Source organism: Corapipo altera, unplaced genomic scaffold, assembly GCF_003945725.1.
Source record: "Corapipo altera isolate COAL_440 unplaced genomic scaffold, ASM394572v1 113, whole genome shotgun sequence".
Lineage (NCBI taxonomy): Eukaryota > Metazoa > Chordata > Aves > Passeriformes > Pipridae > Corapipo > Corapipo altera.
This window is the reverse complement of record NW_020884895.1, coordinates 6,365,595-6,387,752: the sequence shown is the minus strand read 5'-3', so window position 1 is coordinate 6,387,752 and position 22,158 is coordinate 6,365,595. Positions and strand designations below refer to the sequence as shown.

The 22,158-nt window shown below is 37.8% G+C and overlaps 1 protein-coding gene across 9 annotated transcripts in view; it reads left to right on the top strand.

The window, feature by feature from the left end:
• Positions 1 to 22,158, top strand: part of NAALADL2 (N-acetylated alpha-linked acidic dipeptidase like 2) — a 473,876-nt gene that overhangs the window by 216,781 nt on the left and 234,937 nt on the right. For all 9 annotated transcript variants that reach the window (XM_027647488.1, XM_027647489.1, XM_027647490.1 and 6 more), the window contains one exon: positions 14,885 to 15,386. In XM_027647488.1, the coding sequence (XP_027503289.1) occupies positions 14,893 to 15,386 (494 nt within the window). In that variant the 5' untranslated portion in view covers positions 14,885 to 14,892. The remainder of the gene's footprint in view (positions 1 to 14,884; positions 15,387 to 22,158) is intronic.

The following is a 22,158-nucleotide window of genomic DNA, read 5'->3' as shown; positions in this document are numbered from 1 at the left end:
GTGGTGATCCTCTCAAACAAATGTAGGCTGGAAATTCCATAGACTTAATAATTAATTAACATTAATAATGTTAAGACTTCAAGTTTGGGGCTAAGGTCTAACGGGCTCATTAAACGAAAGTTCATTCTGGTTTTATTGAACTGTGTGAAGTCTAAGTTTTGATAGGGCTGTGTGAAGATTTTGCTTACTGCCTTGTTATGTAACTTTTCCAACTTCTTACTCATTTTGCAGTCATTTTGACCTTGGTAAACCAGATTCAAACCATCTTCAAAGGCATTTAAGTACCTTTTCTCAGTTCTGTATTAAAAACAAAAAAGTGAAGTTAATACCCTCTCTACATTTCATACCCTATATATTTATTTTTCTGATTCTCATTGATTTAATTAGTCCTCCTTTGCTCTTTAGTGAGAGATTGCTCTGCAGGATAAATACATTTTAACTTTAATGTTTCATGCTAGAGGTGCATACTCATAGGTATCTACTCAAATAAAAGTGCCCAAAGTAAAGTATTCTCCTTTTCCTGTGTAAAAAATTCCCAATACAGTCAGTGAAATTGCTAGGTTTTGATAATCTGCATCTCTAATGAGAAACTCATCTCTTTACTTCAATGGTAAGTACTTCAATGATACATAAAAGTGCTTTAGAACAGTGCTGATTTTGTTTTTGAGATCACCCAGCAGCTTAACAACCAGTCTGGATATAAAATTCAGTTCTCCAGTTCTTTGTAGTAGTCTTCACTAGGTAGCAAAGTTTATGGGCATTTAGCCAACTGTATTTTTATATGTTGCATCCACCTGTTTTGACATTTATCTATAAAAATAAATTCCATATGTAGCGCAAATGTTGGTCTTTGTGGGTCCCAAGTTACAATGGCAATAATTAAAATGTTTACTTTCATGTCCCAGATGGTAACTGTGGTAGATAATTGTATTCACTGCAATTATTTTGGACTAAGTATAGCAGAGGAAGATAAAAATCCGGTATGATTTTGTAACAGCACACAATATTTAATTGGTTTAACTGTAGGCTTAATTATTTCCAAGATTAAAAGTAAAAGAAAAATGGCAATGGATTACAGGTCCAAACAGATTTATGGATCCTTTACATGTTACTTAGATACAGATGTGGCACAATGGTCAATTTGGGGTTAATGTTTATACAGGCTTTGGGCATGACCTTGTAATGGTTATATTTGAAAATTTTTTAAAAAGTTATGGAAATGAAATTAAACTCATTGCTTTTCCACATATTCTTATTTCTCTTTGTAATGTCTAGCAGGGCAGCCAAAGCCTTTGTATCTGTGTGAAGCAGACTCATAGCTTGATAATTTTTTAAAGGGATTGAAAAATTGAGTATTTAACTAACATAATGATAGCCCATGAAATGTATTGCAATTGTAACGATTTTGTTTGTGTTATTATAATAAACCTAGTTGTTTCAGGCTGTGTTTTTTACTGTAAATATTTTGTGTTAGAGCAGTGTTTTGTGACTTACTGAGTTTTACATTTTCATGCCATTTGCTTGACATTTGGTCTCAAAACAGCATTACTTTTAAGTGCTATTGAAGATCATTTATTTTTAATAATACTCCTGTTCATAAATAAATTATAAAAACTATGAGACATGCTTAATGTAATTCACTGTGTTTTTAGAGACCCTTAATATGTAAAGAAATTACAGGTATGTGTTATATTTAAAATGTAGGGAATTCTGTGTGTTTGCTTTTGGGAAAAAAAAATCAAGATTTTTAGTCTTGGATTTTTGTTAATGTACAGACTGATTTCTAATGTCATTTCTCGGTTCATCTTAGTTATAAATTTAGTCACTCTAAATTTTTCATGAACTTGGGTGACTTTTCACTAGAGACTGCTTTGCCCCTTTCCTTGCTGTAGCTCATGAAAAACTTTGTACTGAGAAGCTCAGTAGAAGACATTTCCCGTTTCCCTGTTAAAAAGCAGTAGAGATGAAGAATGTTTCTGCTTCTTTTTTTAATTTGCGTGGCCTGATCCCCTTCCTCATGGGCTTCTCTGACTTTCTGACTTCTTTTTTTTTTTTTTTCCCTCTTCTAAGCTTGAAATTAGGTCATATATAAATGAAGCTGATTAAGTTGTTTTGTGAGGAAAATATTCCCACTGAAAAACCTAAATTTTATCAAAATGCACATTTTTAGTGAGGAAATGTTTATTTCTAAGAGGAATAATTAACATGTAAAATAAAACAGAGTATGTCCAGTTTTGAATGACATTTCTTGGGAAACTGTGAAAAATTAGTTTTCCATTTTTTGAAGTTGAAGAAAATACAGATACTCATGGAGTTTAGGATCTGTAGCTCTCTTTCTGTACTTTTTTTTGATTGATATTTCAAAAGGGGAGAAGGGCCATGCTGATAGTCACCATAGTGATCTACACAATTTCCCAGAGGCCTGCAGAGAGACAGAAGTATCACACGAATGATGGCCATTTATACATTTGTTTATTTTATAAAGTCTTTTCTTCTTCCTTCAAGGAGACATCTAAGTATTGTGTTAGAAAAGAAGGCAGGCAATGGGACTATAATTCATATTTTGATCAAAAATATCCATACTATGTTGAAAATAGTCACATTATTATGCATAATTTAATAGTTTGATTGTATTATTCAGAGTCACTAACAGCATGTTTCTTGGAGTCCTTTTCAGAGTCCGTTATAGATAATATTTTCATGAATATTGTCAAATTCTGTTCTTTGGAAATTAGCTTATTGATTCCCTTCATTTGGTGGGTGACTTTTTGAGAACACTGGTTTCTTAGTGGCTCCTAGCTTTACACAAACAGTGAGAGCTAGTGACCGAGATTAAAATTAGGTTGTGAATGAAATCAATAAAAAGCTTTACGGATCCAGTAACTTTGAATTTTACTTGAAAGTTACAAATGTTTTTAAAATGAAGTTGTCTGAAGAAGCACAAGTTTCCATTTGTTTCTGTCACTGAGAAAATGCAACAGATAAAGCCCAAACTAGGAAACAATTAAATGTATTAACTGCCAGATGAAGGAATGAAAACCTAAATCCTGATGGGTTTCCTCCTTCAGGCTAAAGAGTTCATAAAACAGAACCTTATAAAAAGGGAAAATATGCTTGGTCAAAACTGGATCCTGCTGTCTTGCTAGGTCTTACCATAAATCCACATGTTCTCCACGTCCAAACCTGCAGAGCTTCTGCAGTGAGTCCTTGTGAGAAAACAGTTGTGTTTTCATCCCACTCCAACTCAGCTGCAGTTACTGAGAGGTTTTTTGGAGATGTAGGAGAGCAAGAGCAAGACACTGTGCAGTAAGTATGTGTGACCAAGCCTGAACGGACACAGGCCTTCCTTGTGTGTTCATCGTGTGCTTTCTTACACAAAGGTGCCACTGAGGAGAATGTTTTGTCCACGTTTTGGTGATGTGGAAACCCCGTCAAAGCCTGCAAAAAATGCGAGACGTGTAAATGAAATGCTTCATTTCTCAGTGATTCAGGAAACCTGCATCATTCCTGTGCATCAAGGGTTACAAGTCAAGCGGTTTTTAGCAGGCTGCTAATCTACTGTGCTTGCTCTATAGTTATAGTTGCTTACTGTCCCAGGAGTTTCCAGCAAATGCTCATACAATCTGATTAACATGGTTCACGTACAAAGGGCGCTGGCCTGGGGACTACCACGTCTCATTAATGGAAATGAATTTTTCATACCATGGCTGCTGTGTCTGTGTGTTAAGACTTTCATTTCTTTTTCCAATTCTGTCTCTTTTCTGTATTGTATTTTTTTTTTCCGGCAGAAATGGCTGTATGAATTTTAACGACTGGTTATATTACAGGTCTGAGGGGGTTTATTTTTGCATACTGATGTTATTTTTACTAAGAAACAGATGTATCAGCAGCAGAGAAAAAAAGGGAGCAAAATGGCACACATTTCTGTTCATATTGAACTCTTTTGCTCTGATTGAGTGCTTGATGAGTTCAGTTTAAGGACGAGGCGACTCGATCTGTTCTTGGCAGCAGTCCTGCTTTGCGTGGGAGGTTGGAGCAGGCGACCCTGTGAGGTCCCTGCCAGCCAGCGTTTCTGTGGTTCTCTGAATTGTCAACTTTTCAGTGTAACTTTCCAGAATTAAGTGAAGTGTTGTAATTGATGTATCATCCTGTCTTTTTAAGCGACTGTAAGGTGTTCTGCTGTGACGTGAATACTGTTCTGGTTTATAGCTGAAAGCAGGGAAGAGAGGGCTTAGTCTTCTCTCTGTGCTACTCCTTGCAGTATTTTGGATTAATGTTGTTTTTTAAAGGAAATTGGAAAGGAAGTAATAGTACATATTAAACTGGTATGCAAAGTCAGCTCAGTGACTGGTCATCCACAGCTGCTATACTGTGGCACTTGACATTTAATTATCTTGGTGTCAGAAGATTGTCATTTTCAGATTAACATCACTCTGTTGAAAAGTTCCCACACATCACTAACTGTCTTGTATGGGGTGTGTACCTGAACATGGTTATCCAGCATCTTACAAGATCATCAGCCCACATTAGGTGATGATATAAAGCTGAATTAACAGAAACCATCAGCCCTTCTGTTCATGCACAATTCCTGCTTTCGATGGGAATTGCTGAAATACCTCTAAGCATCAGTTATATAGTTTATAACCTACTTTATCTCTGTGTACTCAGCTATATGCTTCTTGAATATTTCCTCTTTGTTCTTTTTGTAATGTACACTTTGCTTATCTTCAACTGCTAATGTCTCTAAATCAAAAAGTTCTACAGCATAAACAATTTAAACTCCAATAGCTATACACAACACAGACCAAGTCTAAAAGAAGGTTTATGAGAAGTTTTTCCTCTAAAGAAGCTGATGTGTTTATTTTAGAGTGTGAGGTGTGTATTATGCTCCTCTCTAAGGCTGCTCAGTTAGTGGTCAAGAAGTATTATGGTTACTTTTTAAGAAAGTATTCCCTAAGAAATGTCTACAGACTAACAGTATTAATCAGTTTAGTCCACTGGCAATCTGTGATAAATTCTGCATATATAAATATTTGACTGTCAACTTGTAGGTGTCGAAAGTGACTAGAACAGGCTGAGATAGACAATTGAGAATTGAGGTAGTCTTTAAGATAATAGACTTCTCCAGTTTATTTCATGTAATACCCTCATCTTCATACGTCTCAGCAAGGCTGAGAGATTTCCCTAAATGATGATTGGGAAACCATCAAAGAGAGGCTGAAGATAAAACCATAGGCTAAGCAGCTGTGCCTCTTTTCCTAAGGATGTGGTCACAGTTGGGTAGGACTTGGCTGCAAACACATCAGATCTCGCTGCTTTTTGTGACTTCCAGAAGGGAAGTGTAAAAATTCTTCTGGAAAGCTACTGGAAGCATGTATGTTACTGATACATGGACCTTCATGTACAGAGGTACTTCATCACAGATCTTAAATCTGTTTGCAGAGTGAGTGATAACTAAAGAAAGAAATAATTTTTGAGTTTAAGATGCTTCTACACTGAACTCAATGCTGGCTGATGTGGAAAGGCAACAGTGCTATCAGATAGGTATGCAGAGGAAGCAGCAGAAAGAAAGGATGCTGCCTTTAATTTTTATCCTCAGAAATCTACTGAGGATTCCTTTGTTGACCTGAACTAACACACTTTGGATTTTCTTTCAAAGAGAAACCATAAACTCATTTCAGCATGTAGACAGCGGCGGATTCAGGATGCTGAATGTCACACCATGTTGACTATGTGTGAAAAAACATGTTCTGATAAATTCACAGGAATTGTACACCATGCAAAATTACACCTCCAGGCAGACTCAAATGACCAAACTGACATTTCTCACACTTGACAGCTTATTTCAGTGGAGATTTAGGAAAAAAAGGTCAAAGGACACCAAACATATTACTGTTCCACTCCGTCTATGGCTATAGCAACACTAAATCTTCTAATATTACATCTTAGGGCAAATGAAGGTTTCCTCATTTAGGTCCTACAAACACGAGTAAACAAGTCTTATGAGGAGTGGCTGAGGGAGCTGGGGTTGCTTTGCCTGGAGAAAAGGAGGCTCAGGGGAGACCTCATCACTTTCTACAATTACCTGAAAGGAGATTGTAGCAAGATGAGGTCAGTCCCTTCTCTCAGGTGACTAGAGGTAAGACAAGAGGAAATGGCCTCAAGCTGCACCAGAGGAGGTAAAATTTCTTCACTGAAAGTGCTGTCAATCCCTGGCACAGGCTGGACAGAGAGGTGGTGGAGTCACCAGCCCTGGAGGTTTTTACAAGACATGTAGATGTGGCACTTGAGGACGTGGTTCAGTGGTGGCCTTGGCAGTGCTGGGGGAACAGTTGGACTCACTGATCTTGAAGGTCTTTGCCAGCCTAAGAAATTCTGTGATTCTGTGATTGTGTATAACATGTGCAGGGTTGTTGCAGCTTAATGGCTTCAGAGAATGTCCCCTTGCCTTGCCAGGAGCAGCATCAGGGCCGATAATGTGCGAATGGCTCGATTGCCTTCTGACAGGAGTGTGCAGTGTGGCTGTGCCCTGGCATGTGTTCACGGCTACAGAAATGTGCTTTTGTAAACATGGGCCCATCTTGGGTTGCAGTAGCAGTTGCCATGGCAACATCACTCTGTGTTCTTGAGCTTTAACATTTGAGAGTTCACCCAGAAAATAAATCTGGCGTGATTATGAAGTACACTTGCTTGTTTTCTGAATTCTTTGGATAGAGATAGTTGAAAAAAGCAGAAAATTATGTTACTGCCTTACTCTGTTTTCTGCCATAAACCATGCACAGAATCATTAAAGCTGTCGTCTATCAAAATATAGTAAAATTCCAATAAAGCTAAATTGTAAATGTTGCCACCTTCAGCTCCTTAATATATTATTTTTAAGGGGTCTCTGTCATGGTTGAACTTGATAAAACTCGGTAAAACCCCACTGAGCAAGAAATGAAGAAAAAAAAATCTAGAAAATGTATTCCGAAGTGGGTATTTAATTGTTTCTTTTTTAAGTAATGACCTATTTTTCCACAGCAAGTTAAAATACCTCAGGATGATGACAACATGAACATATTTGTGTATGTATCAGTTTTTTAAATATATCATTTGAAATCTGGTTTTATCAAAAAAATTACTCTTGACATGAGACATTAGGGCTTCATATGTCTTATGTATCTCTGATTCCATTTGCAGTTGTTACTAATAGGAAGATTTGTCTTCTGTAACCAGATAAGTTTGTGAAATTAATCCTGAGCTCTGAAAACTGGAGCACTGGAACAGATTACCCAGAAAAGTTGTTGTCTCTCCTCACTGGAGATATTCAAGAATCATCTGGATGCAATCATGTGCAATGTGCTCTGGGATGACCCTACTGGAGAAAGTGGGTTGGATCAGGTGATCCACTGTGGTCCCTTCCAACCTTACACATTCTGGGATTCCATGAAAAACCAGGTTAGATCATCTGATCTTGCAGATCAGTGGCAGCACCGGGGAGTTTGCAGATGATGGGCATTCTGCTCTCCTCCACACCACTGTCAGATCCGGCCTCTTCAACAGAAGCCATGGAAACAGGGTTCTGAGATCATTCTGCTTGGAGATGTCTGAGTCGCTGAAGAACTGCTTTCCTTTGAGAAGTGATGTGAGTGCAACATATTGTCAGCAATCTGCATTTTTCCTGAAACTGGATCTGAGGTCCTGAGCGGGTCTCCTGTGTCTCATGCTTGCAGGTCTGCTGCAGGCTGTGTCCTTTTATCAGGGGGGCAGATCCCTGATATTACCAACCTGACTCATGTCATCTTTGGACTAGACTAAGTTTTAGATAATATTGAATCCCAGGTGCTCCAGAGGCCCCAGTTTGTTAGTGGGTTGTGTTTTTTGGTTTAGTATGGTTTGGGATTTTTTTCCCCCCAACAGAATGTGTTAATGTTTTCATTGCTGGATTTTGTCAGTGATAGTTAAAATCAGGAATGGAGTTATTGTGCATGATGAGGCCAGATTCCTGTTTGTGGCTTATCCATAAAAGCGACCATTTGGGTTTGTTTTGTTTGCTTAGGGGGGTTTTGTTGTTGTTGTTTTTTTAGGGGGAAAGTTAGTTTTTGTTGTCATTGGTTGGTTGGTTGTGGTGTTTTGTGGTTTTGGTTTGGTTTTTTTTTTTATTATTCTTTCTAAGGCATGGGTTAAAATCACATACTATTTTTCAATGCAACTTTGTACCTTTTAAAGTATAGCAGACTCCCATTAGCACACTTTCTTGCCATGTAGTAGCTTACAAGTGTACAGTTTCTGAATTTTCGAAGTTCAAATGACTTAAATTTTTATAATAGTTTAAATATGATTGGCTATAATTAAAGAGGAAAAAGAGATTGAAAAAAATCAAAGAGAAATGTACCCAAGCCAAAGACTGACAATGTAAAAATTTCCAGAGCAGAAATGAGTCATATAAAATTAACTTTCTTAAGAACAGCTATGACCTGTTACTACAGCTATTGCTGTCAGCATTTTCAAGTTAAACACCATTTACAATAATTTTATTTCACATCAAGTTCAACCATAAGCTTAAATGCAAATGTCTCAATAATAGTTTTTGTCCTGGCAAAGCTTTGTATTTTTTTTCTTTCAGAACCAATTATAATGTCTGGGGAAATGTAATGCAAAATATATTATTGATGAAAATTTGAATTTGGAAAAAATATATATGCAGGGAAACTGAATATTAGGTTGGTGTACAGGCAGTCGGTGTGAGGAGAAATGGGAAAAGGGAAAGACTAATGTGTTGGATGAACATCTTTGGGTGGCTTGTTTGGTCTCCAAGAAGAGGTGGTTGCTGCTGACCATCCCACATTGGGTGGGAGGGGGCAAAGGGGCCCAACAGGTAGTTGCATCCAAGATCTGATGGTGGCTGCAGGGTCAAGCAAACTGTGTGAAGGACTGGGTGAAACACATGGCTGAAGTGGCTTCTTTTGCAGGAAACATTCTTTTTGCATTTCCTTCTGAGTGCATTTTTTTTTGTTGTAACTGTGTAATGTCTGCAAGTCCCTGAAATTTGAAGCAGGGATAAAACTCAGGCACTTTTTTGGTGAGGGATCCCTGGTGTCATGTGGGCTTTCCCCACCCCATCAACTCCTGTGATTCTCTGGGGACACCAAGGAAGAGATGATGGAGTGGGATTGTAGCTGAAGCAACAGGGAAGGAGTGAGGGTCTTTGGGATGGGAGGGGGAAGGACAAGGTCACTCTGGAGGAGCAGGGCCCAGTGTGCTTGGGATGGGGATGGACAGGAGTTCAGGCAGAGGTGTGGGAATGTAAATTGTGGGGAGGTGGTTGGGGCAGGAGGAGATAGGTGGTGGAGCTGGGGTCTAGTGCCAATGAGCAAAGATGTAGGGTGTAATTTCTTCCCCCTAGATCTAGTTTAAGAACAGTGTGTAAATGCACGTACACAACACATCCCTCCTAGTGCTGGAACTTCTGTTTCTCCATCCGTTTCTTTGCTTTTAGCAACACTGCAATCCTATCCAGTGCCCTTCCCAAGGATAACAGCGGGATCTGTGTTGAGTCCAAAGGAAAGATGAGTGATTAATTCATGGACTAAGGAAATGGAGTGTGTGTATGGTTGGGGCTTCTCTTGCCTTGTTTGAGATCAGTGTTCTAATGTTTGCCAATGAGTGTGGTGAAAAGGGAACAGCAAAAAAACTGAGCTGATCCCCACCCTAATGGGAGGGAAAAGCTGTTCTGGAAGCAGAGCAAAGGCAGCAGCACAGCACGTACCACAAGAAACACACACACTCTGCAACAGAGCCATTTATACTGATCTGATTACACTGCAGTTTTAATAAACCTCCTAGGTAGGCTCTGCATATATCACAGATGCTGTTGGCTCCTATAAGTTCAGTAAATATTTCTGACTTTTGTTTCAGGCAAATAGGTATTTGCAAACTAAACATGCCTGAGAATGGAAAAGATCTATGTTAGTAATACATGCCCAGCATACTAGAGACCAGCCAAGGCTGCCTCATCTTTATGTGATAGTTGTCTGCTGGGGAAGAAGGAGCTTCCCAGCAATTCTTCTTTCTCTAAGTCCCAGCAATTCAGAGGTTCTGAAAAGGCAGCAGGCAAATACACCCATGTACCTATGCACATCTGGATGGTCCAGGATATTATAGCTCAAGTGGCTGATATGTTTGATCCCAGGCAAGTTAAATCTTGTTCCAACTGGACATTGTCGCACAGAAGTCTTATCAATCAAGGTGTACTGTAGACCCTGTTCTTGTCATGTGACCATCCTTTGTGTTGATGTTTATTCTGTCCTGGTCCACATGGCTGTTCATGATATAATAAAATCAGGGAGAGATTTTGAAGAAGTTAAATATTCCACAACATTCATGTGTGCCAAAAAGCACTTATTAATGAAGGGACAATTTAGGCTCTATTTGGCTGAGTTCTACAGACCTTCTTTCTTCAGTCTGATCTCTCTGTTCTGTCTTCTGCTATCACTCTGGTTGGTCTTTCAGGCTGGGTTCATCTTCAGTGAAATGTGAGCAACTGGTGAATTTTGTCATTTGTTTTTATATGGTGGCTGTGTGGAGTGACAAGGTATTTAATTGTCCTGCTGTAACTGAACTGGTTGCCAAGCCCATATCCCAAACGTGAGGAAAGGGAGAAATCATTACTGCAGGAAATTAGGGCAGTGGTGATGGAAATATCACTTTATTTTTTGAATTACAGGGTAGTGTAACCTTGCTGTTGACAAGGGCATCATAATCTTTTCTGCAAACAACTTTTGTCAGGGATTTACAACTCTGAAGAAATTTGTCTAGACCTGAAACTTGGCATCATCTTGTTTAGCAAAGTACTAAATTGATGTCATATATACTTTAAAGACTTGTAAGTGCAGTACATGTTAAGTTCCATGATAAACTATGGCTTTAAACAGGTGACATTATATCTCCTTTGGGGGTTTACCTAGACACAAAAAGATTGCAAGGACTTACAGTGAAGGCACTCTGTATAGAAGATACTGAGAAGAAAATAAAAATGAAAGAGCCCTTAAAATGAGGAGATCCAACAAGCCTGGATTTCATGTTCTGTGACTACACGAAGAGGCTGCAGTGCCTTTACTACAGTTGCTGTAATGGACACTAAATGACCTGAGAAGGATTCACTGGGGGCAGCATGTTGACACTTGCCACGCTCCCTGCTGTGTGTGAGCCTGCTGATTGTCTCAGCTGTTTATCAACTGGATTTAACAACTGCAGCACCAGTCACAAAGAATTTACTGTGGCATATTCATATTGCTCTTTCCTTGTTGGTTTCACAAAATGTTTGTATAAGCTGACCTTTCTGTTGAGGAGGTATTGGAGAGAGTGGCAGTGGTGCAGATGCAGGACGTTCCATGTTGACCTTATTGTGTAGTTTTCGAATTGGTAAGGGATTGAAGCAGGAAGGCTGTCAAAAAAGAAGTTTCTGGTGGTTTCCTAACAAGATGTACCTATCAGGATGTAAATGCATTATTTTTAAGGTCAAAGAACAGGTGGATAGTTTTGAAATGGGCTCGTTAAGGCAATAACAATCTGATAGAGCTGACTCTCCTGATTTCTTGGGAACGGTTAATTGAAAGGATATTTAGGTTTGGTTTGATACCTCTCGATAAACATTCTCCCCACAAATCAGTGGAAGTATAGAAATGCACATCAGTTTTATTGGTAATCAGCTTGGCTCTGTCCAGTATTCCAGAGTTTATGATCCCCTTTGCTGTCCCTATAGAATGGCTTTAAAGCTCACTCGGTGCATATTCAGAATTCTGGCATTTTGCAGTTGCTCTTTTATCTTTATAATAAAACATGTATTTAACAACAATTAAATGTTGAAACAGCTTGCTGGCAGATGGGATGAATTTTCTATCTCCTGAAGTTTTCAAATTGTCTTTCAGAAATATGTTCATTTTATGGTCTGTGTTATAGAGAAGAATGAACCAGGGTATTGTAGTGGTTTTTCTTGACTTCAAAATTTTTCCATATTTCTGGTGTCATTTTTTTTTTCCAAATCACTATGTAGAGTTTTCTTTATCCTTCTAATTTCCACCCAAAACTCCATTTATTATCTAGTCTTTAAGTCATGCCTAATTCCTTAAACAGCTAAATACCCAGTGGTAAACAGAACTAATAATGTGGTTTACGTGGCTCAAATGGCTTGTGCCTTGAGAGCCAGGAGACCCTTTTCTGTTAAAATGGTTCAATACACTGTGGGCCCTGATCTCAGATACTTTGAGGTAAGTTGTGCTGTGTCCTTACACTCAAATAATGAACTTAGAAATATCAGTAGAAAAAGTGAAGTTGTTAACTGCAGCTGCTCTTGCATTCCTCGCGTTCTTTAACTAAAGGACATGCGTTGCTAATAAGATCCCATACTCCAAAGAATGGTTTCAAATATAAAACTGAATTGAATATTGATTTTTAATTTTAGTTCATTTAGTTGCTTGTGTGTTTTTGGTTTTTTTCTGAAGTGAGGTAACTGGTTTTGGTGCTTTGAATGAAAATGCAATTGCTGAGATACTAAGCTGTGGAATGTGGTTGCTACTTGTCTGCATTAACAGCCATTTGAAAAAATTTCGTATGGATTTTCATTATGCCCTTATATGTAGATTTAAATACCCTTTATTAATACACTCAATTGAACAATAACATACATTTTTAAAGTGTCATAAATACAGGGAAAACTTAACTACCGCAGTTAGGCAATGGTCAACGTTTTTAAGCTCAGCAAGATTAATATTAGCCATGAAACTGCATCTGAAAAACTGCCTTAATTCCTGTTTTATGGCTATTACAGTGCTAATCTGCTGAGGATTTACTTATTTGGCTAAAACAGTTTGTTAAATGACTTCAGGAGTTCTAGAGTCAAAAATACATATTTATGGAATGCAGTAATAATTTGTTCTGCTTTAAAGGACAAAACACTGGTCTTCAATTTCTGACAAAGAGCAGTATGAAATGGAGTTGAAAAGATGAGGTTGTTGGGCAGTTGATATTATCTAGTAGTGATCTCTCATTGGTTTGCAAATTAATCCCTCCACTAGCAAAAGAGGAGATGGAGTGAAAGGGCGGATAAATAGCTTGAAAATTAGTTAGATCAATTTTCCAAAGAATATTAATACATCATTTTCTGTCCAGCTGATGCTTGGCAAGAAGCTTAGTGCACCAAGGATCAGTTCTGGGGCTGACATTACTAAAGATCTTCCTTAACAACCTGGATAAGGAGAGAGAGTGCTCCCTTGAGAAATCTTGAGGTGATGCACAACTGTGGGGATAGTAAAGCTGTAGTTCAGAGGATCCTTCACAAACCTGAGGGTTGGGCTACCAAGGTCAGAAGGCTTTGCAGGCGTAAACCATTTGTTGACTCAGCTGGAATTTAAAGACCAAATTTGTTATTGTTATTTAAATAAGTAATGCAGACCTTCACAATAATTTAAGAGGCTTTAGTTCAGATCACTCTAAACTCTGTTGCTTTCACTGCATATAGAAGAGTTTGGAGTGCAGGTGGAGAATTGATTTGCAAAGTGGCTGCAATAGCTCCACTCAGAGCGCGTGGGCTCTCCCGACTGTTCCTGGGCTGCCTGACAGTTATAGGCCAGGGATATTTATATGGCTGTACAGGGAAAATAGGATCTGTAAATTGGTATTGTATAGAGCCAGATAGCTTTTCAGTGGACAATAGGCTGTTTCATTATATCAGAGCTTGCTAACACTTTGCGCTCTTCTGAGAGCTTCAAAAAGCTGAAATTCTACTTTGCCATTAGAGTTGGTTCATCTATTACGTGGCCTCGGTAATGTTATTTGGAGGTAAGTCTTGGAGAGTGAAAATGCCTTAAAGCATAAAAATGGAGGGATAATATAGTGTTGTAGGTGTCAGTCTAGTATTCATCACTGTGAGAGGTTTATCTTCGTTTTATTCTAATTGAGAAGTGAGTCTGATGTTTGAAAAGCCCAAAATTACAGATGCTTATGTGTTGGAATGGCTATTGTCAAAGTATGGAGGGAAAGGCACCCTGTTGTTGCAGTCTGTTAAAAATGATTTGTTGAAAATTGACTTTGAGTGTTCGTACTGGAGGTCAGAGTTCTCTTTAGAGGCTTCTGCTTCCATAGAAATATCTAGAAGTGCCACAGTTATGCCTTGCTATTAAAGGAATGATTTTGTTACAAATACTTACCTGGCAGTGCTTTTGATTCATTAAAATGGGAAAAATAAGTGGAGCAAAGCAGCTGGGACAATTTCTGAGTAAATTCATCAGTCATTCAGGAACTATGCATTTAAAATACCTATAAATAATAGAATGCTCCATCTAAATGGAATCCTTTTATTGATGTGTAAGTACAGTGTCACCCTGAAATTTCTTTAACTTATCATTTCCTTGTGTTTAGAATCACATCAGGCAATTTATGTTATTTCTAATTTTTCTACTTTATTTTAGCAGCATTATTTTGAATGGTGTGTGAAATCAAATTGATACACACAGTTGTTAAGCTTTAAAATTACTTTCAGGTAACAAATAATTGTTTTGGAAACTCTGTGCCTTCACTCAATTTTTTTATATTATCTCGAGGACTGACAAAATAATTGGATAACTTCTGTGGTTTTCCACTGGCACTTGTAAATTCCCTTTATTCATATTCTTACAATATATTCTCTTAAATATCTTCTTTCCCCACTGATGATGTTCACGGGACTGCTGATCCTACAGAAAAAGACAGGACAATGAAAATGGGGAAAGTGAAATACTGAGAACCCAGTGTTTACTTTTTATTGTCTGTGTTTAGTTCTCCCACGTTTACAAAGAATAAATAAATTATTTATATTTGCATGTGGAAACAAACATCTGTGGGTTTTTTTTAAATTTTGTTCTAATAGATAAAAAGATGGCCTATCACAAAGTGAATGCAGACCAGAGAGCACAGGGGCACTCTCCATACCTTGACAACGATGAACTCCAAGCCACAGCGTTGGAACTGGAATGGGACATGGAAAAAGAGTTGGAGGAGCCTGGCTTTGACCATTTCCGACTGGATGGTGCAGTCCAGCATCACCTGGGAAACTCCCAGAGCCCTGACCTTGATCTCGAGCCCATCCAGGCTTCATCTTCCCCCAAGGGAAGATTCCAGAGGCTTCAGGAAGACCCCGACTACATCTCACACTACACGAGACAGGCACCAAAGAGCAATCGCTGCAGTTTTTTTCGGATACTGAAAGTATTTTGCACTGCTTTGATTTTATTTATTTTTGGAATTGTGATAGGATATTACGCTCGCAAGAAATGCCCCTCTCCCCCAGCATCTCAAGAACCAAATAATCCTCATATCTACCATGAAATTCTCAAGGAAATCAAAGCTGAAAATATTCAACAGATTTACAGGTATGTACCTTGACATGTTTTTTTGTCTAAATGCAATTAGGTGCCAATGTTAAGGCTTTATGTGATTTGTTTTATGTGGAATAATATTTACAAACCTTGACTTTTTCTTCATGTTCAGTTTTCTCATGATGCTTGGGAAGTTTTCATAACAAAACTAGTGGAATTTACTCATATACAAAACTAGTTGAATTTTTAATAAAGTAAATTTGTGTTAATCACAATAGTTTTGCTTTAGCAATATTCTGTTGCTTAATATGTTATTATCTTTAATGTACATGAATTGAAAAACATAGATTATTCAAGATGAATAGAAATATAAACAATAGAACAACTGTCCTAGGTCCAACTGATTGCCAAATAACACTGTTGAAAAGCAAGGTTTATATTATGTTTTGTAATATTTGGTTTTTTAAAAAATCCCTGACTAATTTTTGGCACAAAAATGAAGCCTGGCTTGTGTTTTTATGTAAATGGTGAATTAAACCTTTAGTCTGCATTGCTTTAGGATGAAAAAATTGACCTCTGCATTCTGAAAGACCACGATTTGCTTATTTTTTATTATTTATAATCTGTTTTAAGAATATAAATTGCTGTAAAATATCCGCTGACTGGAGTTTGATTTTATTTTTTTTTCCATGTGGAATCTTTTCACTGCTTTGAAAGTTTATATAACATGTTCATATTAGAGTATAATCACTTTTTTGTAGCGGTGAGTGTGGAAGAAACTAGGTTTTCCTTCCAACTTTTGCAAGTTATTTGAGGGGGCAGAGGAGCTTATTTTGGCTTCTGGAACGGAAAGTTCCTTTCTCATGATAAAGGCAATGCATTGCAGATTTTTTGATCAGTACCAGTTCAGGAGCAGCAGAACTTACAAACCTGAGGTTAGAAAAGATTGTTGTCATGGTCATCCAAAGAGGTCTTCTTGAGCAGAGCAGAAATACATTTGAAAGTAACCACAGGAGTGCTCTAACAATGTTATCTTTTATTGTATCTGTTAAATCAAGTCCTAAATCCTGACATGGTTAATATAGTGTTTTGAGCCAACACTGTTACTAAATTCAAGGGAAAAAAATAAATATGCAAAATTTCATGTCAGTTTTCATGTGCTGAACTGACTCTACTTTAGACAGACTAATTATTTTCATAATGGGAAAGGGTACAGGTGATGAAAAATGCTGATTTTTCTTTTTTTTATGTAAAAAAGTTAAATTCTTTGTCTTTTCAGAGAGTCAATTGAACTGAATGCTGTCATTAGGCTTAGTCATGACAAAAGTATTGGAATAAACTAAGCCCTAAGATTAGGTATTACACAAATTACAGCAAATTGCTGACATGTCTGTCAAACTCAGGATAATACTTTGTCTTTGGGGACTGGGAATGGCTTGCCATTTTGTTATTTCAAAGAGTGGTTTAAAAACATCCCTTTTCAAACTCTTCATCACTTGTCAAATGATTTCAGCCTACTATTAGGATATTAGTGAGAATCTGGACTTTAAGTGAAATGAATTATATGAATGAATACTTTGGAACTTAAAAAACTTACATAGTTGCTAAGCTTTTACATAATTTTTAGTATTTGATTTTTTTTTTTCTATTTAATGGCATGATTTCAGCAAATGTAGTCAAGCATTAATTCAACTGCCTATCAATTCTGTATATAAATATATAATCAATGCTTTTAGTATACTGCATTACCCACAAGATTTTTCTTAAGCCAACATTTTGATCCGAGACAGATTTTATCCCATGTTGTTTTAAGTTGCTTTTTCTCAACATCTGTTTGGCAATAGTCAGACACTGCAAGGAAACCTGTGTGTGTTTAGCCCCACAAGTACAGAAAATGCAACATATGTTGCTTGGGTAAAAAAACCCACAACCCAAACCTGACCAAGTCAATATATGTTATTGGAAAACTTCTTTCAATATAATACTTTGAGTTATTAGGAAAGTGGCAGCTTCTTAGCTTGCAATTTCTCTTCTACCTGTTACTGAGCATGACATTAATTTAATTATCTGTTTACTACTTAGATCAGACTCGGTAATGGTAAAGGATTTTGCTAACTGTCCTGAGAAAGGAATTGGGAGGAAAAAAACCTGTTTAAAAGACAGAGTTGCCAATCATATTGTCCAAACAGACATCACCTCAGTGTGCTTGCAAGTCTGGAGTGGGAGGTGTTCACCCCAATGGGGGTGAAATCTGCTTGTGGTCAAATGAAGCTTTGAGGATTGGGACCCTCTGGGCTTCTAAAGGGGTGGCAGAAGTGCAGCAGTGGACTCGTGTTTGCTTTCTTGAAATTTGTGGATTCTGTGTGAGCTGAATGAAACCTGTCTACCAATCCACTTTAGGAGTGGAGGATCATTGCTGCCCAGGAAAACGGTTTAGTCCCCGTCCCTGGAGGGATGGGAAAGGTGTGTGGATGTCTTGGAAGTGCTGGGTTAGTGTTCTTGTCCAGCTTCTCCACTGGAGGCTCTTGGTGGGAGCCGGTGTGCAGCTCTTCTGTCAGGCCCATTCTGGCTGTCTCCATCAACCAGGTCCATGATAAGCATTTTTCCCAGCAGACACACTAGAAATCATTAGGTAAGAAAACTCAGCGTTGGCTTTTATTCCTTCAACTTTGCACCTTGCTTCCTGTGAAATGTCAATGTTACAGAATTTCCGTGCAATTTAGCACGGTTGTAATTACTGGTCTTGGCCACGTTCCTAATCAATGATACAGCCTAAGTAAACATTATCTCTGTAAGCCTTTCTGAACACTTCCCCCTGCCCCCTGCAGGGAGGTGCTTGCAATGGTGACAGGAAAAAGTTGAAATCAGTTTACTCCTGATGTTTCAGGGGTTTCAAGAGGTGTTATGAGAGGTGCCTGAAAGAGGAGAAGGAGTTGTCACCAAAAAACTTGGAATTTTTCTTCATCCTGCACGTTACGTTTTGCATGCTGACAAAAACTGACACAAATACTACTAATAGGACTCAATCAGTAAATCTAATGATTTAGTAGTATGAATGATTTGCTCAGATAAATATTTATGACATAACCTGTTCCATAATACAGGAGATTCAGAACTGGTAAAACCAGATATAATTCTGCAAACATCACTGGGCTGATAGGAATCCAGTAATTGTATCTGTCCGTGCTGTGAATATGACTTCTCCCAGTTTTCTTTCTTTCTTCTTTATGTCCTTATGAAAAGGGCATAAATCCCACACCCAAAAGAGACCAGGTGGAAGTTGAAACACAAAATACTTTGGGCGCTGTTTAAATTTATATCCATAACCAGCAGAACTTACCAGGACAAAACAGATGGATAAAGCTGGTAAAACTGATAGGCTGAAAGCAGGTTATCTGCTGGGACAGCTGGGTTCAGACTCCATGGCAAGACTGAGTTCTCAGAGCCCTTTTAGAGAGAGCATGTCAGAAGGGCAGAGCTGGAGGGTCGTCTGTGCTTTGAGTCTGCACCGTGCTCCCTGAGGAATGTGTCTGCAGCTCCCAAGCACAATCATTAGCCTAGGAAAGGTCCTGTTTTCAAAAGTGATGAATGCTTTTAGATGTGGAAGTCTCTACAGTTTATTATAAATGCTGAAGGTCGTAAGAGTCAGACTTTCAAAAATATAGAAACACCCAGTAATTTCGATAAGTGCGCTGTTGAATTCTCAAAAGGAAATTTGCAATTAAAAATTTCACAATTCTCACTGAAATCTGACTTTTTAAAGCTACTTTTTCAAATGGCATTTAGATTTCTAGTATCACTTAAGTGCTTTTGAAAATTCAGCTGGTTTTTCCTTCTTACTCTGTATAAAAAAGGGGATACTAAAGAAGTGTATTTTTCTTCTGTTGCTACATATCTGACAGATTCAGGGTAAAATGGTAAACATTTGAGTTTTGTGCAAGTGAACTTTGAGTATTTTCAGTTAAGATTTGAGTTTAATATTATTAACAAAATCCAAAGGGGCAGGTCAATAAAAATGCAAAAAGTAGCAGAAATGCAGTCTTTTCAAAGACCTCTGAGATTATAATTATCACTATTATCCAATTTGACATCTTTTTCTTAAAAAATATGTATTGCATTGCATCTTTAATTTCTTTATTGAGCATTTCAGTAGGGGAAGTATGAAAAATGGTATTTTTATTTTATAAGAAATTATTTCAGTTGAATTGCTCCAAAACCAGGTGAAAATGAAACTATCCTAGTTTATTTGGAGAATGTGGGGTATCATATTTTTTTACGGTTGTAATTTTGGGTTTGACTTTTGCAAATTAAATGGATAAACAAAGATTCATGTTGAATAGTAAGAATTAAAAAAAAAAAAAAAAGGCAATTGTGTTGTTGTCAATAACCCTAGCTATACATTGTTTGTCAGATCAGCCAATTCACTCTTATGTTTTTAAAATTCTGCCTTCTTCTGCTTTACTTAGTAATTCCTCTCAGCAATCATACATCTTGGTTACTATTAGATTCACAGTTTCTTGGATACATTTTTCCATTATTAAAACTGGGAGGGGGCACAGAGAAAAGAGTCTTTGCTTTGCTCTCCAACCAGTCTGTAGAACGACTCCTACATTTCACCTCTGGTTTTTATCCTGTATGTTCTCACTCAAATGCTTTCTTCACTATCATTTTTTCTCCTCCTCGAGCAATAGGGAGGTTTAAATCCCTTTGTAATACCTGTAGTTATAACTAACTGTCCTTTAGAGACATATCTGTTCCTTATTCCAGCGTGTAATATCACCTGCAGAATCTCCCAAATCCATCTGTGGCAAGAATTGATTTGTCATTGGTGCCTGTTGCCAACCATAACTTCAGCTTAATTCTTCAAAGGACTTGGAAGGGCAGGCAGCAGCAGCTCTCCTGAGCAGTCATGGCCAAAGCACAAAAGTGCCTGTGCAGTGAGAAAAGGAACTTGCTTGTTATTTTCTTTAAGTGAAGTGAGAAACTTCCATACGCAACTGTTTCTTGTCCCTGATCAGTTGTAACCAGTACTGTTAAAACCTTGGAGCTTCAAACCTTTTCCTCGGGTTTGTGAATAACACGTATCTGAGGAGCAAAGAGAGCTTAGAACTTCTTGAAAAGTTTGAATTCTGGAGGTTTGGACTGAATTGAATTTACAGACAAATTGTCTTTGTCCCAGGAATGAGAAATCACAGCAGGAGCAGAGCCTTTCCTTCTAAGGGAGAGGGATGTGTGGAGAGAAAGGAGGGCTCCGGTTACTGCTGCCTTTGGGAAAGACCCATTTGTCCTTACTCCTGTTAACAGTTATTATTAATTAGCAGCTCCCTCTGACCACCCTAGGGCTGCTGGCAGCAGTCTGCTGGCCTAGGCTGCTCTCATTTCACTTATGGTCAGAGCAGTTGTCTTTGTGTCCCTTGTACACAACCAAATTCTGGTTTTTGTCATGCCAGCAGCTGAAAAATGCTCTGCAAAAAGCAAATCTCAATGGGAACTGGTCCTTTCCCTCCTGCATGTTAGTCTCAGATATTTATTGTATTGTATATGCAAGTGTTAAATCTAGTTAGGCTGAGTCTGAAGTCATGCCTGCTACATCTTTAGGAATGGATGTTGGCGTGTTCCTGAGTAACCAACCGCTAAGTGAGCTCAATAGATTTATTTCATTCCCACACTGTGGAATCACTTGGGATTCTCTTCATTCACATGATAATTTTGAATGTGTATTTATAAGTACAAAGGCCCCTTTGAAAGGAGATAAGAGTAATGTCAAACATTACTTATCCTCCTGCTACCTGCCCAGCAGAGAATGGCTCTGAGAGCATGGGGAGGTGTCTTTTGTGGAACAAAGATGCCCTGTGTGACCCAAGTGGTATCTGTGGAACAGTGACTTGATAAATTTAGGCTTCAGATACCACTTACGTCAAATATGATTTCTTTTTGTACCAAAAAATAGGCTATATCTGTACTTCAGAGGTGTTAAGAGGAAAGCTTGTCTGTTTTATAGGTTTCTTTGGTTTCATTCGGTTGTTTTTTTTTTTATTTGCCAAACATAGCTCTTTCATTTGTTTTGTTTTCTGTAGATGAAAGAAGGAAGCATTATATTGATATAATACTTGACAAAGAGGTGTAATTTTGATCCTGTTAGGGTCAGTTACAGATATAATATTCCACTTCTTTGTTGAAGAAATGTCTTAGCTTATGGCTTACTTAACATTGAAAGGACATGTTTCATGTTTCGAGTTCAAGTCCACCATGTATTTCACTGAGAACAATTTTTCCTCTTTTTTTTTTTTTTTTTTAATGGCAACCATAAACATTTATTGATTTTGGGGTTTTTTTAGATGTTTGATTTGGGAAATCATTTGCAGTGCAGTTTGATTTTTATATATCATTTTTATGTATGATTTTTACTGTATCCTTGGTAAATTAAGTAAACAGTGTGGCCTTAAAATAGTTTTCCTAAGCGATATCTGTGTGATTTCCTGAGCAACAAGTATTATATGCTAATGAATTAGAATCAATAAACTGTATTATGCCTACTGAGCATAATAATTGATAAGTCCTTGACAAATTTCCTTATCTGTCACAGCTCACACGAGTGGCTTTGGTCTTACTGCTCCTTTTTCAAAACTAACATACATTTTTCTGCTAGGGAACATGGAAAGGAAAGCTCAGTTGGGTCAACTTCCTGATTTATCTTTAAAGACAGGAAATGAATTTAATTTTGTGTTTCACATGTAAGAAAGTAAAATAGAGATTGCCAAACCCCAGAGACCTTCTCTGAAAAGAGAAGAGGCAGAAGGTAGATTTGTGTCTTGTATTTGATGTC